The sequence below is a fragment of the Rhinoraja longicauda genome, chromosome 5, assembly GCF_053455715.1.
Source record: "Rhinoraja longicauda isolate Sanriku21f chromosome 5, sRhiLon1.1, whole genome shotgun sequence".
Lineage (NCBI taxonomy): Eukaryota > Metazoa > Chordata > Chondrichthyes > Rajiformes > Arhynchobatidae > Rhinoraja > Rhinoraja longicauda.
This window is the reverse complement of record NC_135957.1, coordinates 26,525,449-26,542,506: the sequence shown is the minus strand read 5'-3', so window position 1 is coordinate 26,542,506 and position 17,058 is coordinate 26,525,449. Positions and strand designations below refer to the sequence as shown.

The window sequence follows — 17,058 nt, the reverse complement described above, 5'->3', positions numbered from 1 at the left end:
TCTATGTTTGCAGTCTAATTATGTTTGCAGTCTTGTCAGGATGCTGTCTCCCTCTCATTTATGAAACATGGAGTGTATTGTTTTCATGAGTCTTTTAGCTATGATTTGAGATATTGGTCAAACACAAATCAAACTATCAATCTTTACACAAGACATGGGAATCTTGAGCAAATAACAAACTGCTGGAGGAACTCAGCGGATCAGGGAGCATCTGTGGAGGGAAATGCACAGACGATGTTTTGGGCTGGGACCCTTCTTTGTCTGAGACTCTTATTCCTCTGAAGAAGGGTCCCAACCTGAAACGTCCTCCATGTCCGTTTCCCTCCACAGATGCTGCCTGACACGCTGAGTTCCTCCAGCAGTTTTTTTTTCACTTCTCATCTTGAAGTAGTGAGCAACTAGAGAGCAGCCCTGAACTACTATCTACCTCATTGGAGACCCTCGGACTATCTTTGATTGGACTTTACTGGCTTTACCTGGCACTAAAGTAATTCCCTTATCATGTATCTATACACTGTAAATAGCACGATTATAATCATGTAGTGTCTTTCTGCTGACTGGTTAGCACACACCAAAAGCTTTTCCTTGTACCTCGCTCGGTACATGTGACAATAAACTAAACTGATCTGAACTGATCTTTAGTATGTGTTTATCTATTAGCAACAATTTAATGAAAAGAAAGAAAATGCATGACCTAATTTAATTTCCAGTGTATTTAAATTCATTGATCACACAGGTCCGCATTAATGAAACAGCCAAGCCCTTGGCCTTCTCGTTCGTGCCACCCATTCGAAGACTCCCTGCTCACGTTCACATAGTCGATACCAGATTCTCTCACCAGCCCGGAAAGCAGCGAAGCCGTGTGACCAGCTCAGCAGGGATGAATGAGGTAACATCTTTAGTTTCAATATTGCTGCATTTACTTTTTCATTGAAGAAATTCTTCCGACATGAAGAGAAAAAAAAAACTCAGCACAACACTAACACGTCACTTTTAGGACTTCCCTGCTAAAATAGAAATCTCCAAATATCCACTTAATGTGCATATCGCAGCAATCAGGAGACTTGAAGTCAAGTGACTACTGTTTCAAAAATAATGATGTAACGTGTCTTAACTTTTTTTAAAAATGGTCTTGTCAACAATCACGTGAGTCGTTCTTTTACTCTTAATTCAATATCTCCTCTAACAAGTCATTGATATGACCTCTCGCTAGGAAGAGAAGTCAAATACTAACGGCAGCAAAGCATTCACTTCTCGGTAATTGCCTGTAATTATAATTGGCTCATTTCTGTGATAGACCAGCAAAGATTTATGTACGAGTCAGTTTCTATATTCAACCTGTAACTCAGTTAAACATAACATGTGACCGACCACCGGAAAATAAACTTGAACATTCCCAGATCTGGCACAACATGCGCTATCCTGACAAAAGAAAATATTTAACCTTGGATTTTTTTCAATTGTTGTCTTCCTCCTGATGGCTCACATTTCCATTTCCATCCTGGAGACCATCTATTATGATGCATTCCACAAAGCTAGATAATAAAACCAGCACTGTAGTTGTCAGTTTTATATCTGCCTCTTTCTGTGCAACAACTCTGTCTAATTCTACAGTAAACAACCTTGACATTGTTCTGAAACAGACGCAATGTTCTGGAGTAACTCAGTGGGAGAGGCAGCATGGATAGGTGACGTTCTGGGTCGGGACCCTCCTTAACACTAATTGTGCAGGGTGGAGGGGGTGTGGGGTGATGGGGGAGGGGGGGGGGGGGGGGTGGGGGAGGGAAGAAAGCTGAAAGAGAGGAGCGTGCAAGACAAAGTGTGGCAGGTAATAGATGAACATAGGCAAGGCTGATAGGTAGATGACTGGATAAAGGCTAGAGATGAAAACACATACATTTGCCCAGGTTCCATTTAAGATAGGAAGTGTAGAATTTGCTGGAGTGTTTTTATGCCAAGATACAGTACATTCAGAAAATATTCAGACCCCTTCACTTTTTCCACATTTTGTTACATTACAGCCTTATTTTTAAATGGATTAAATTCTTTTTTTTTAATCCTCAATCTATACACAATACCCCAGAATGAAGAAGCGAAAACTGGTGTTTAGAAATGTTTGCAAAGTAATGAAAAAGAAATAACTGAAATATCACATTTACATAAGTATTTAGACCCTTTGCTGTGACACTCAAAATTGACCTTATGTCCATCCTGTTTTCATTGATTGTCTTTGAGATGTTTCTACAAATTGATTGGAGTCCACCAGTGGTAAATTAAATTGGACATGATTTGGAAAGGCACACGCCTGTCTATATAAGGTTCCACAGTTGACAGTGCATGTCAGAGCAAATACCAAGCCATGAAGACGAAGGAATTGTCCCTAGCCCTCTGAGACAGGATTGTGTCGAGACACAGATCTGGGGAAGGGTATAAAACAATTTCTGCAGCATTGCAGGTCCCGAAGAGCACAGTGGCCTCCGCCATTCTTAAATGGAAGAACTTTGGAACCATCAGGACTCTTCATAGAGCTGGCTGCCCAGCTAAACTGAGCAATCAGGGGAGAAGGGCCTTGGTCAGGAAGGTGACTAAGAACCCGATGGTCACTCTGTCAGAGCTCGAGAATTCCTCTGTGAAGATGGGAGAACATTCCAGAAGGACAACTATATCGGCAACATTCCACCAATCAGGCCTTTATGGTAGAGTGGCCAGATGGAAGCCACTTCTCAGTAAAAGGCACATGACAGCCCGCTTGGAGTTTGCCAAAAGGCACCTAAAGAACTCAGACCATGAGAAACAAGATACTCTCGTCTGATGAAACCAAGAATGAACTCTTTGGCCTGATTGCTAAGAGTCACATCTGGAGGAAATCAGGCACTGCTCATCACCTGGCCAATACCATACCTCCGGTGAAGTATGGTGGTGGCAGCATCATGGTGTGGGGATGTTTTTCAGCGGCAGGAACTGGGAGACTAGTCATGATCAAGGGAAAGATGAACGGAGCAAAGTACAGAGAGATCCTTGATGAAAACCTGCTCCAGAGCATTCTGGACCTTAGACTGGGGCAGAGGTTCAACTTCCAACAGGACAATGACCCTAAGCACACAGCCAAGACAACGCAGCAGTGGCTTCATGACAAGTCTGTGAATGTCCTTGAGTGACCCAGCCAGAGCCCAGACTTGAACCCGATCGAACATCTCTGGAGGGACTTGAAAATAGTTGTGCATTGACGCTCCCCATCCAACCTGACAGAGCTTGAGAGGATCTGCAGAGAAGAATGGGAGAAATTACCCAGATACTGGTGTGCCAAGCTTGTAGCGTCATACCCAAGAAGACTTGAGGCTGTAATTGCTGCCAAAGATGCCTCAATAAAGTACTGAGTAAAGGGTCTGAATACTTATGTAATTATTTCTTTTTAATTACTTTGCAAACATTTCTAAACACCTGTTTTTGCATTTTATTATGGGGTATTGTGTGTAGATTGATGATTAATAAAAGGAATTTAATCCATTTTAAAATAAGGCTGTAAAGTAACAAAATGTGGAAAAGGTGAAAGGGCCTGAATACTTTCTGAATACACTGTAAATTCTCATAGTTAGACTTGTTTCTGTACATGCCAGTTCAAAAATGTTTTGCCTCCAATGTTATTTGAACTGTGGATGTGGAGATTATGGAAAGCATGCAGAATGATGCTTGGACTTAGGGGATATTAGGTACAGGAAGAGGTCGGACTGCCTTGGATTGTTTTCTCTGGAATGCCGGATATCACAGGGAGACCTGATGGAAGTATATAAAATTGTGAGGGGCAGCGATAGGGTAGACAGTAAGAACCTTTTTGCCACGATGGAAAAATCATATACTCAAGGGCATAGCTATAAAGTGAGAGAGGCAAAATTGAAAGGAGATGTGCGGGGCAAGTCTTCTGCACAGAACGCATTGTCGGTTGAATGTGGACGCTGATGCAGATACAATAGTGGGATTTAAGAGACTTTTGGTTAGGTATCTGAATGTTTAGGGAACCAAGGTATATGGATGTGTAGGATATGGATTGTGTGCAGGTAGATAAGATTTGGTTTTTGTAGATCAATCCCCAAGGTGGATTGATCCATGCCTGACTTTCGTATTGCTGACCTGATCCATTGCCCATGCCTGATTTTTGTAGTGTTATCTGTATTATGCTGCTGATTAAATTTGTTTCACTTTGTAACCATGAGGTGTGCCATGCAGAGGTTTTCTCACTTGCTCTCTGCATTGTATTTGTAATAAAACACTTATATAGAAGTTAAACGATTTGTGGAAATCTACACTTCTTACAGTTCTGGCATCATGTTCGGCACAGAAATTATAGGCTGAAGGATCTGTGTTGTATATGTTCTATGTTTTATGTTTTATGTGCAAACTGATCTGGTAATAGCATGGGAAGCACATACCAAGCACATGGTATTGGAGGTAGGGTACTGACATGGATAGAAAATTGGTTGACAGACAGAAAGCAAAGAGTGGGGATAAATGGGTCCCTTTCAGAATGGCAGGCAGTAACTAGTGGGGTACCGCAAGGCTCGGTGCTGGGACCGCAGCTATTTACGATATACATTAATGACTTGGATGAAGGGATTAAAAGTACCATTAGTAAATTTGCAGATGATACAAAGCTGGGTGGTAGTGTGAACTGTGAGGAAGATGCTATGAGGTTGCAGGGTGACTTGGACAGGTTGTGTGACTGGGCGGATGCATGGCAGATGCAGTTTAATGTGGATAAGTGTGAGTTATCCACTTTGGTGGTAAGAATAGGAAGGCAGAGTATTATCTGAATGGTGTCAAGTTAGGAACAGGGGAAGCACAACGAGATCTGGGTGTCTTGGTGCATCAGTCACTGAAAGGAAGCATGCAGGTACAGCAGGCAGTGAAAAAAGCCAATGGAATGTTGGCCTTCACAACAAGAGGAGTTGAGTATAGGAGCAAAGAGGTCCTTCTGCAGTTGTACAGGGCCCTAGTGAGACCGCACCTGGAGTACTGTGTGCAGTTTTGGTCTCCAAATTTGAGGAAGGATATTCTTGCTATTGAGGGCGTGCAGCGTAGGTTTACTAGGTTAATTCCCGGAATGGCGGGACTATCATATGTTGAAAAACTGGAGCGACTAGGCTTGTATACACTGGAATTTAGAAGGATGAGAGGTGATCTTATCGAAACGTATAAGATTATTAAGGGGTTGGACACGTTAGAGGCAGGAAACATGTTCCCAACGTTGGGGGAGTCCAGAACAAGGGGCCAAGTTTAAGAATAAGGAGTAGGCCATTTAGAACTGAGATGAGGAAAAACTTTTTCAGTCAGAGAGTTGTGAATCTGTGGAATTCTCTGCCTCAGAAGGCAGTGGAGGCCAATTCTCTGAATGCATTCAAGAGAGAGCTAGATAGAGCTCTTAAGGATAGTGGAGTCAGAGGGTATGGGGAGAAGGCAGGAACGGGGTACTGATTGAGAATGATCAGCCATGATCACATTGAATGGCGGTGCTGGCTCGAAGGGCCGAATGGCCTCCTCCTGCACCTATTGTCTATTGTCTATTGTCTATTGTCTAACATTCCTCGAAACCTTTCCTATCCATGCACCTGTCCAAAATTCTTTAAAACGTTAAATGTTCAAAACCAAGGGTCAAAGTATCAAAATAAGTGGATTGACCACTCTGGGCAGAGATGAGGAGAAGTATGAAGAAGGTGACGCGACCCGAAACATCACCCATCCTTTTCCTCCAGAGATGCTGCCTGGCCTGCTGAGTTACTCCAGCACTTTGTGTCTATTGTCATTATGAACCAGCATCTGCAGTTCCTTTCTACTGATAGATGAGGAGATGCTGAGTGAGGAGTCTCTGTGAGAGTTCCTAACCAGCTCAGATACCTGTGGCCATGACATGGGCGTTTATCACATTGGAGCCCAGCTAGCTGGTTGGCTTGGAATATGCAGGCGCTCTCCTTCAGAGGAAAGAAATAGTCTTGCTTTTACATGAATCGTCTTATTCCCTTAATGTATTATTGTGCACTAATAAATCCGTGGGTGTGTTGTTATTTTCCCATGGTCCGATTGTGTAATTAACTGCTATTTTTAACTGACCTTTTGAAAATCTTCTTCGCAGGTTTTGTGCATCACTGAAGAAGAACCCTCTCCAGATGTTGGAGTGGAAGAGGGCATTGTACAAGGAGCTTCAAACCAACGTTGGTTCAATAATGAAGGAGCGCCTGCATCTGCCGACGAGGCTTCACAAATCCAGGGGATTTTCAAGGCTGAACTCGTCTTTCTGACAGGCGCATGTGGAAGTGACGGTGATTGCTTCCCTGGAGAAGATGGAGCAGACCTCTCGGCAAAGACGTTGCCTTTGCATCCGAATCCTTTAATCAACGACAAAGGCACTTCTGCTCGACCGCATGTTGTCGGGGATGAATCGCAGGTTTGTTTGTTTCAAGATACTGAGGAGAAGCTGGACGGGACTTTGCAGGAATCAGTCTTTCAGGCAAGAGAAGTGTGCTTTTACTCACTCAAGCTTAGTAAATCTTTTGAATAGAATCTGATGTTGGATTGCTCCATTGTAGAACTGGAAACTGTAACATATCACCTGCGAATCAATCGGAAAACCTCCCACTGACCTTGTTGAAGATTCAGGAATAATATCCTTCGAAGTGTACCAGATTTCTAAGAAAAGTAACTTGATGCCATTGCCTGTTTCCAACAGCCTTCAACACTGTACATCATGAACACAGAAATTATATTGACAATTTCAGGCTGCAGTCTTTTATTCCAACTTGAAAGTAGACCTCCAAGTACAAAAGGTCTTGGTACACCTGGTGTACAGTAGTAAATAGTTGTGGATGGAATAAGATGCTAGAGGATGTAACATTGGGGACAATGTGCATTAATAGTCAATATTACTTTGAAGAATGCAATATTAATCATTTTTAAACAGTGCAGTGTTGAGTGACATTACTTCAGGAATGCACAATGCATTAATGAGCTGTGCTTGGAACTGTATCAAGGATGGTAAGGAATAGAGACTGGGGAAAAACACAAAGTGTGAGCATGTGTTTGGATATCTGTTTCAAACCATTTTATGTTGCTGTGTCAATCACACAGATAATCTCTTTGTGAAATAGAATAGCTCAGGGTGTTTTACACTGCTAAGCATGTCTCATAAAATTGAAAGTTGCTGTTATTTTGTGTCAGATGTAATCGCGCTGTTTGTAGTAGATCAATTATGGCCCCATTTATCAATCATGATCTGACTCAAAGGCACAACAGGCAAGGGCTGCACAACACCACAGCTCATTCTAGCTAGAGATCCAGTAACTCGGACACAATTCCATGTGGGATTTGCAGATTCCCTCTCTGACTCTTGGGCTTCCTCCATGTGCTCCAGTTTTCTTTCACGTCCCAAAGACGTGGGCATTGGTAGAAACAAAGAACCGGAGATGGTGGTTCATAACAAAGATAGACACAAAGAGTCAGAGTAAATCAGCGAGTCTGGCAGCATCTCTGGAGAAAAAGGATGGGTGACGTTTCAGGTCGGGACCCTTCTCGGGTTGGTAGTTGGCGGCTATAAATCGCGTGAGTGATGGTATCTAAGTGGAGCTGACGGAAATGTGGGGGAATAGGTTGCAGGGAAATTTGTGAGGGAATAAGGATTGCTCTGTGAGCCGGCAATGACATGATGCGCTGAATGGCCTCGGAATAGAGTCGCGGATAGTCATATGGCATGGAAGAACACATCCTTTGGCCCACCTCATCCTTGTGACAAAGATGCTCCATCTAAGCTATTCCCATTTGCCTGCATTTGTCCCATATTCTAAAACCTTCCTATTCATGTACTTGTTCAAATATCCTTTAAATGCTGTACCTGCCTCACTACATCCTCTGGCAGCTCGTTTCATATACCTACCACGCTCTGAGTGAAAAAGTTTTATCCTATTAAAATTTTCCTCTCTCACTTTAAACCTATGTTCTCTGGTTTTTCAGCTGGAGATTTTGGCCCTCCAACATTCTCTCTGTAAATCTCTCCTCTACCTCTCCTTCCTCCCTTGGGACACTTATACATTTACATTTGAGTATATGTTTGGATATCTGTCTCAAATAATTTTATTTTGCTGTGCCAAATTTTGCATGTAATCCCTTTGTGAAATAGCTCAGGTTGTGATACATTGCTAAGCATGCTGCGTAAAATTGAAAGTTGCTCTTATTTTGTGCCAGTTGAAATTACAGTGTTTGTTGTAGCTCTGTTGCGGCCCCAATTTATCAATCATGATCTGACTCAAAGGCATAACAGGCTGGGGCTGCACAAATGTCTCAGCCTATCCTAGTACATGGATAGTACAGATTTGAAGGGATATGGAGCAAATGCGGGCAGGAGGGACTAGTGTAGCTGGGACATGTTGACTGGTGTGGGCAAGTTGGGCTGAAGGGCCTGTTTCCACATTGTATCACTCTATGACTCCATGACTCTCGTAACAACTCCAGCAACTCGCCTTCAATCCTGGGTGGAGTTGCACATTTCTGCTGTGATTGCATGGATTTCCTCTGGGTTCCTCCCATGTCCCAAAGACATATGGGTTGGTAGTCTAATTGGCCGCTGTAAATTGCCCTGGTGCGTGCGTGCGGGTCGTGCGTGCGGTGAAATCTAGGTGGAGTTGATGGAAATGTGGGGGAAATAGATTAGAGTCATATCTGTACAGCATACAGCAACTCTCATGTCAACCAAGATGCCCATCTAAGCTACTCCCATTTGCCTGTGTTTGGCCAATAACCTTTGGAACCTTTCTTTGTACCTGTTCAAGGATTTTGAAATGTTGTTTAACCTGCCTTAACTCTCCCCTCTGGCAGCATGTACCACATATCCAACACCCTCTGTGTGAAAAAGTTGCCCTTTCGATTTCGTATCTGATCCAATCACCTTGCCCAGCTCACCTTAAAGATACGTCCTCTTATTTTAGATTCCACTACTCTGGGTGCAAGACTGTGCATTCACCCTATTATCTATTCCCCTCATGATATTATGTGAGGGAATGGGGATTGCTCATTGAGCTGGCGCAGACCTGATGGGCTGAATGGCCTCAGAATTCAGTAAGGAAATAAGGAAAATATGGGATGAGGACGGATGGGGGATGCCAAATGCCTTTTCCTTTCCCAATGTTCCTATTTATCCCAACAACAAAATGATCAGAACGCACTGCAATAAATATCAGCCCTGGAACCTGATCCACTTACTGTTCATTCAAAATGAACTTGTTCAGTGTGTTCGTCAAAGCTTATTTTAAAAACAGGAACAATGTAAGGCAAAACTGTTTCTACTGTCAAGACCACACACCCTTTTACTCATTATTTTACTCATGTCTAAATATCATTATGCTGGAAAAAACCCACAGGCCACTTGCCAGTGGGGGTGGCAACTTGCAGACTACATACTATATTTAGTCCCATTATTTTGGGAGATTCTGTCTGGCTTTTGATAAATGTTCAGTTGTTCGATTATCAGCATGGTATCACAAGGTCTCTGCACACATCCGTGTTGCAAATATAATGAGGCAAATCTGCTGGAGAGCAGCTTAATTCCCAGCAGTTACAAGTTTATCTCCGTATGAAGTCAGAGGGTGACTACCTCAACTCGTTTACTGACGTTCCAAACCATCTCATGTTATCCAGTCATTGCTGTCTCTGTGGATCCCACCTCCCTTCTATTACGGGCACCGCAGGAGGTCTTCTCCAAACCCCAGCGATGCCAATCCAGGTGGCAGCATCTCTGGAGAAAAAGAATAAGGTGACGTTTCGGGTCAAGACCCTTATTCAGACCCTCCAGCATTTTGTGCCTAGCTTTGGTGTAAACTAGCGTCTGCAGTTCCTTCCAACAGAGATGGTATGAGACTGGGACATGGGAGAGGATGGCATGACTGGGACATGAGGGTGGTTGGCATGGTTGGCATGACTGGGACATGGGGGAGGGGGTCGAGGGGCACCAATCATTAGGGAACCCAGGGAAGGATATTCCTTAATTGAGACTTGGACACATTACAATGTCTTTAAGTAACCTGGTCAGTTTAAAGGAGAACAACATGACCTCCTGCACAGACCAGGCTGTGGCCATCCTCTGCCCACTCTGCCCACTCCTGCTCCTTCTCTCCTGTGCATTATCAGAAGGACAGTGGCTGCCCCGAGTTATTGAGGGGTGCTGGGATGAATAATGGCCGCCTGCTGGGGTGCAGCCAGCAGAGTTGCTCCAGTGAGTCAATTTCAATCCAGGCCTCGGTGTTCAGTTGAGAGATGTTTAACATCTTTAAATTCCTGGGACAGTTTAAAAGAGAATGACATAACCTGTGTCATCGCCAATCAACAGGACTGACAACTTGCACTCAGGGTGGCACGGCAGCACAGAGGTAGTGTTGCTGCCTTACAGCAGCAGAGACCCAAGTTGGATCGTGACTACGGATGCTGTCTGCATGGAGTTTGTACGTTCTCCCTGTGACCTTGTGGGTTTTCCCCAGATGCTTCAGTTTCCTCTCACACTCCAAAGACATGCAGGTTTGTAGGCTAATTGGATTGGTATAATTGCAAATTGTCCGTCGTGTGTGTAGGATAGTGGTAGTGTGCGGGGAATTCTGGTCGGCACGGACGGTGGGTCGAAGGGCCTGTTTCCATGCTGTATTTATAAACTAAACTAAACTAAAATCACCACCTCCATTACATTTCACAAAATGCTGGAGTAACTCAGCAGGTCAGGCAGCATCTCAGGAGAGAAGGAATGGGTGACGTTTCGGGTCAAGACCCTTCTTCAGCCCGAAGAAGGGTCTCGACCCGAAACATCACCCATTCCTTCTCTCCCGAGATGTTGCCTGACCTGCTGAGTTACTCCAGCATTTTGTGAAATAAATACCTTCGATTTGTACCAGCATCTGCAGTTATTTTCTTACACCTCCAATACATAGTTAAATATCAGAGAATTATAGAAGGAGAATGCAATCAATATTATGAGTTTGGCCGATCTTTCATATTGCCACCATGTAATGAAATACATTTCTGTGCATACATTATACCTTACGGGTTTGACTCATCAGATATTTTCCAACTTCTATTTCTCGTGAACCGTGGACACTGCAATGAAATGTATCCTGCTCCGAGCTCTCTAAAGATGTTGATTGAAATTGATGGATGCCAAGAGAAGATTGTGGGAGTGCATTTTTTGCATGCTCTGGCAGAGGCCTTAACTGCATTTCTGACTTTCGCATGATCTGGCTTGGAACTGGAGGTTTGATCTTTTGCCCGTTTCTTAGTGAAAAAGTGCATTGAAGCTCCACAATTCTGAATAGGACACTATTTATTTGCCAAACTTTAAATGAGAACTGTCACTGCCATCCACATTCTCACATACTTCCCAAAGGTCTTTACATTTGATGGGGGAAATGCAAGGCACAAATTACTCCACGTGACATCCAAGTAAAAATATTGGTAATCCAGTGCACTCTGGACTCTGATGGTGCTAGATTTTCTGGACTATTGGCTGTTTTTATTAATTCCCCAACATGCTTTAAATTTATTGGTTATTTTTAATAACGTTCTTCTTCTTTGCCTTCTTCTTAAGCTCTTTGCTCCTCTAGAGAGCATAGGCCATTGACAAATGTCCTCCACCTCACTCGTTTATAACGTTACACAGTATTATTAGAAATGCTCCAGTGACCTTCGCGCGTTTCAGGATCATGTGGGATTGTGGGACCGAGAGGGCCTCGGGCTAGTGTGGGACATGTGGTCTGCAGTGAGTGCTGTTGGATTGTCACTGATTTCCAAGCAAGCTGAAACTTATATTTGGAATATGGTGAGCAGTTTTGGACCCCATATGTAAGGATGGAAGTGATGGTGTTGGAGAGGGTCCAGGGGAGGTTTGTGAGAATGAACCCGGGATGATTGGGTTAACGAATGAGCGTTTGACAGCACTGGGCCTGTATTCACTGTAGTTTCATTTTAGTTTTAGAGATACAGCGCAGAAACAGGCCCTTCGGCCCACCGAGTCCGTGCCAACTAGCGATCCCCACACATTAACAATATCCTACACACATTTGGGACAATTTACACTTACACTAAGCCAATTAACCTACAAACCTGTATATCTTTGGAGTGTGGGAGGAAACAGAAGATCTTGGAGAAAACCCACGCGGTCACAGGGAGAATGTACAAACTTTGTACAGACAGCACCCATACTCGGGATCAAACCTTCGGCGCTGCAAGGAACTCTACTGCCGCGCCACCCTGCCACCCCTAAAGATGTTTAGAAAGAAAGTTTAGAAAGATGAGGGGGGATCTCATTGAAACATCAAATACAAAAAGGGCTAGAGAGGAGAGGATGTTTCCATTAGAGAGAGAGTTTAGGACCAGAAGGCATAGCCTCAAGAATAAAAGGACGTATCTTTGGAAAGGAGATGAGGTGGAATTTCTTCAGTCAGATGATGGTAAATTTGTGGAATTCATTGCTACAGACATCCATGGAGGCCAAGGTCAGGTGGAGATTGACAGATTATTAATCAGTAAGGGTGTCAAAGGTTATGGGGAGCAAGCAGGAGAATGGGGTTGAGAGGCAAAGATAGATCAGCCATGAATGGCAGAGGAGACCCGATGGGCCAAATGGTCTAATTCTGCTTATATGCTTTATGAACTCATGAACATCTTGGAGCCATTTTGTCTGGACATGATTCTGGCAGTCACTAATATTCTATCCCATAAAGCAAGACCTGTCCACTATTGGCCCTTGATTTTTGAAGTACAATCTTAGTTACTTTACATTCCCTCTGAAAGGAGACTGCCATCCAACCTAAAGGATGTCAATAAGACTTTGAGGATTGCGAGAGTCTGGTCAGTTTTAGCTGAATGTGTGAAGCTTTACCTGGTGAGCCAGATGCCGAATTAATGGGATGTCTGGAGGATTGAATAGGGGGTTATTTACGTTTTACTCTCCTACAATCTGAATGGCTTGTGATCCAACTGCCCAGTGCAGCCATCTTGTTTTGTGAAGACTGGAGTTTATTTAAAAGTATCATTAACAAGTGCATGACAAGAATGACTACTATTATGGTTTGCTTTGCAAGAAGGAAAATGTGGAAGGGGAGAAGGGAAATGCAAAAAAAACTGTATTATGAATAAAATTTATGCAGCAGATAGGAATTCTTTAACAGAGCTTGTGATCTGCAAATTAGATTAGAGGTTATTAATTATAAAGTTACATTTCAAACAGAACAGAAGAATTGTATATAGTTTGGTTTAGTTTAGTTTATTATTGTCATGTGTCAAGTACAGTGAAAATCTTTTTGTTGCATGCTATCCAGTCAGTGAAAAATAGGTGTCAACAAGTATTGATATTGCATTTTAAATAATGCTGAAGTTTTATTTTATGCTCTGGAAATTTGAATAACAAGAAATGTCATAATGTTTCCGACTCATTTGTGGACGTTGTTGGCAAGGACAGCATTCATTGTCCTCACTGCCCTTGAGAAGGTGCAGGTGAGCCATCTTCTGGAACTACAGAAATCTCTCAAGTGAAGGTGTCCCCACAATGCTGGTGGGTCGAGTGTTCCAGCCTTTACATCCAGTGATGGTGTAGGAACAAGTTCAGATGGCATGAGATTTACAGGGTGCCACAGCGCCAAAGACCCGGCTTGATCATAGCCAGGGTGCTGTCCTTGTGGAGCTCACACGTTCTCCCTGTTACTGCCGGGGTTTCTCCGGTGCTCCGGTTTCCTCCCAGATCCCAGAGACGTGCAGATTTGTAAATTGCCCCTAGTCGGATAGTGGGATAACATAGAAGTGGTGTAAATGGGTGATTGATGGCTGGTGTGGACTAGGTGGGCTGAAGGACCTGTTTGCATGATCTATCTCTATACTAAAGTAAACTAGTGTTACAGTGTGAAAGCATTACAGTTACAGAGAAAGTGAAAATAGAATAATTGTATTAATCGTTTGCAGGGTTTTTAAAGACTAACCACCATCACCTCAGTGAAAGTGGAGTCAGTCATACGCACACTTTAAAAATGAAATTAAAAAGGGTCAGCAAGGAAAAAACGTTGGCATATATAAAACTTAAATTGATAGTTCTGTGGAAAATTATCTGATTCTGCAGTATCTGTAGAATATTTGTGATTGCGGTGCTTCTGTAACTTATTTTCTCTCTTTTCTTTTTGCCCTTTACAGTCAAATACATCTTCTCGGTCTCCTCATAGCATCAGTACCCAAATACTAACCTCCACACTTCAGCGTAAAGATAGCTGTCCCACTGATCAGAGGCGGGCTTGCCTTTCACCTGTGTCAAATAAATCTCCGCTTTATTTTGTTGCTAATAGAAACACAGAAAATAAGGCTTCCAGTTTGCCCAAGTCCAGTTTCTTCTCTGCATCTGAGACGTCCTTCTTATCTTCCAGTTCCTTATCTTCGGCACTTCATACAAAATCCCAGTCTCCATCCAGCTCTTCGGTCAAGATCTCCAAAGCAGCCTCTCTTCCCTACCCTCTTGCTCCATTACACTCTCTGAGCTGCAGTGATTTGCACTCTTCTGCAGTTTGGTCTTCCTCATCCCTGCCCTCCTCGAGATCCACAGTGGGGTGTTCAACATGTGTACAGTCCTCACCTTCCAGCCCGAATGTACTTACTCCCACCTCTCAGCAACCATCCCGTCACCGCTCCAGAACTCCTGACTCTTCCCATCAAGCCTCAGTGCACAGTCATTTAGCAAAGCCTGGTGGTGGGTCCTCTCCCCCGACCCAGCTGTCATTGTTAACTGCCATGTTAAGATCTGGAAAACTGACTCCAGCATCATCCAGATCCTCAGTGCGGTCAGAAACAGCTTCCTCCCCCACATCCTCCAGCGCCACTGGTTTACGATCTTCCAGCAAATCTCCAACCCCACAAACCTCACAGGCATCTTCTTCCAGTCAAAGAGCCAGAACACTCTCTCCCACGCCAAGGACCTGTTTCCAGAGCGGCTCTAGAACGACCTCAATAGATTCTTCTATCTCGCCCAGATCCAAGTCCTCTCCTTTGTTCCCAAAGCCGGCGGCTCATTCGGTTCATTCCACTTCTACGCCGTTATCTAAGAGGCATAGAAATAGTTCCAGAGAGAGAGCTCACACTCCGCCGCCCCTCCCTTCTGCTCAACTCAAAGCTCATCACTTGAAGCTGGCTAATTCAACTCCCACGCTGTCTTCCTTGTGTCATGACTCAAAGCCTCCGATATCACCCCATGTCTTCCTCCCAATCCGTAGACAGCCTTCTCCTGTCCCAGTGCACGATTCCTCACATCAATCCCCTACCATGCAAGAACAAGAACCTCTCTCGTCAGACAAATGGTCGGGCCCTTCACCCTCTGAAAGATCTCGCCAGACTTCTCCATCTTCTCGCTCTTCAAGTTTGAATTATTGCCCGGTAAAATTTGATCATCCTTCGTTTGGTACAACACAACCTTCCCATTCTCCTACTGCAAGCCCCTTCAGTACTTCCCCCATCTTAGAACAGTCCGTATCTTCTTCTCCGACCTCAGCTTCTTCATCCCCCACTCCAGTGAATTCATTTTCTTCGTGCTCGACCCCAGTGAATTCTCCCCTCAACTCTGGTTGCCCTACTCCCACTCCCATGGCTGTTGGTCCTGCTACCACTTCACCCACACGGCATCAAACCCCTCCTCGCTCCTCCTCTTTGAAGCCGGACTCCCATTCCACCCCCCTGAATTATTTGTCCTCGGTTAAACCTCCTACTCCAGAGCAGTTATCTCGCCAACCTTCACCTCTTACTAAGTTCCGTGGCAATGTTAATACTCCAGCTCACGCTGCTGCTCGTTTCCCTAACCCCAGCAATGACCCACCATTGCCTGGTCCGATAACCTCCCCTCCACCACCATCACCCACCCCAAGAGCCGGCACACATTCTCCACCTTTATCCCGTTCCACTGAGACTAAGAAACCAGAACAACAGGTACTTGCACCTTTTACTTTTGCATGGTATTGATAGCGATGAAGGCTCTTTTCCTTGAATGGCATTTTCATCATTTGCTTCTATTAATGGAAGTAGCCTGCATGAAATATTGAAATTGTGTAAATCAGTCTTGTTCTGATGGATTTCAAACTAAATCTCTAAACTAAAATAAATTCCCAAACTTCTCCTTTAACTAATGCTAAGAAATCACACCTCCCAGAACTATTTAAGGCTTGCGATGTCTTGATCATTTGCGTTAAATTCAGGTCGCCAACGATCTGAAAATGCTTGGTGTTGTCTGCTGTAAGGCAATATTTAAGTATTACTACAGTTTCAAAAACCAGGCTGAGCTTCTGAAAATAGCTGGTAAATTGGTCACTAATATCGATTGCAGCCATTTTAAAGAATGCTTTGAGTTTTTTAATTAGCCAGCAAGGAACCATTTCACATCGCAGGGGTTCTTTGAGGTGTATTGAAGAGTTTAGCTTTCGAAGAGAAAAACTATATGAAAATGAAGAGATTGGAGCCTTCCCTTTCAGCGGTATGATGCAGAAATAGGGAAAGAGCATTTCTGCACTGTGTGGTTAGAATCAATCGTGCAGTCTTATGTCTTCAGTGAGTCATTTCACCACAAATTAGATCACTGCTGGCAGCAGAAAAAGCCCAGGAAACAAGATATTTGCAGGAGGGAATGATAAGCTAGGGTGATAAAATAAGAAACAAAATAGGAGAGGAAACTTTAGGTTTTTGAAGACCTTTAAATAAGTGAAACAATTTAACCAAAAATAGAGTTTTATATTTTCTATCGCAGAGCACTTATTGACAATAGCACCTCAGCCAAAGGATTGAAGATATTTGGAATAATTTACAGCAGACAGCCTTATGTACAGGGAACTTTCATTCAAAGAGCAGAGGAAGCAGGAAATTTAGAACCTTCTCCCAATTATAGCACCTCTCTAAAATACAAACCGTGTCAGTGGAAGATAGTGATGTGCAAATAAATTAAGTGCATAAAATCAAACAGTGATTTATCAGCAAGCAAGACTGCCAAAGAAATTACCTCCAGTCATTTACATTCTAGATCAC

The 17,058-nt window shown here is 43.5% G+C and overlaps 1 protein-coding gene across 1 annotated transcript in view; it reads left to right on the top strand.

Annotated features, from left to right (window-relative positions):
* Window positions 1-17,058, top strand: part of mlip (muscular LMNA-interacting protein) — a 98,260-nt gene that overhangs the window by 29,183 nt on the left and 52,019 nt on the right. The window contains exons 3-6 of the mRNA XM_078400035.1: window positions 737-889; window positions 6,125-6,510; window positions 14,564-14,646; window positions 15,821-15,972. Coding sequence (XP_078256161.1) covers window positions 737-889; window positions 6,125-6,510; window positions 14,564-14,646; window positions 15,821-15,972 — 774 coding nt within the window. The remainder of the gene's footprint in view (window positions 1-736; window positions 890-6,124; window positions 6,511-14,563; window positions 14,647-15,820; window positions 15,973-17,058) is intronic.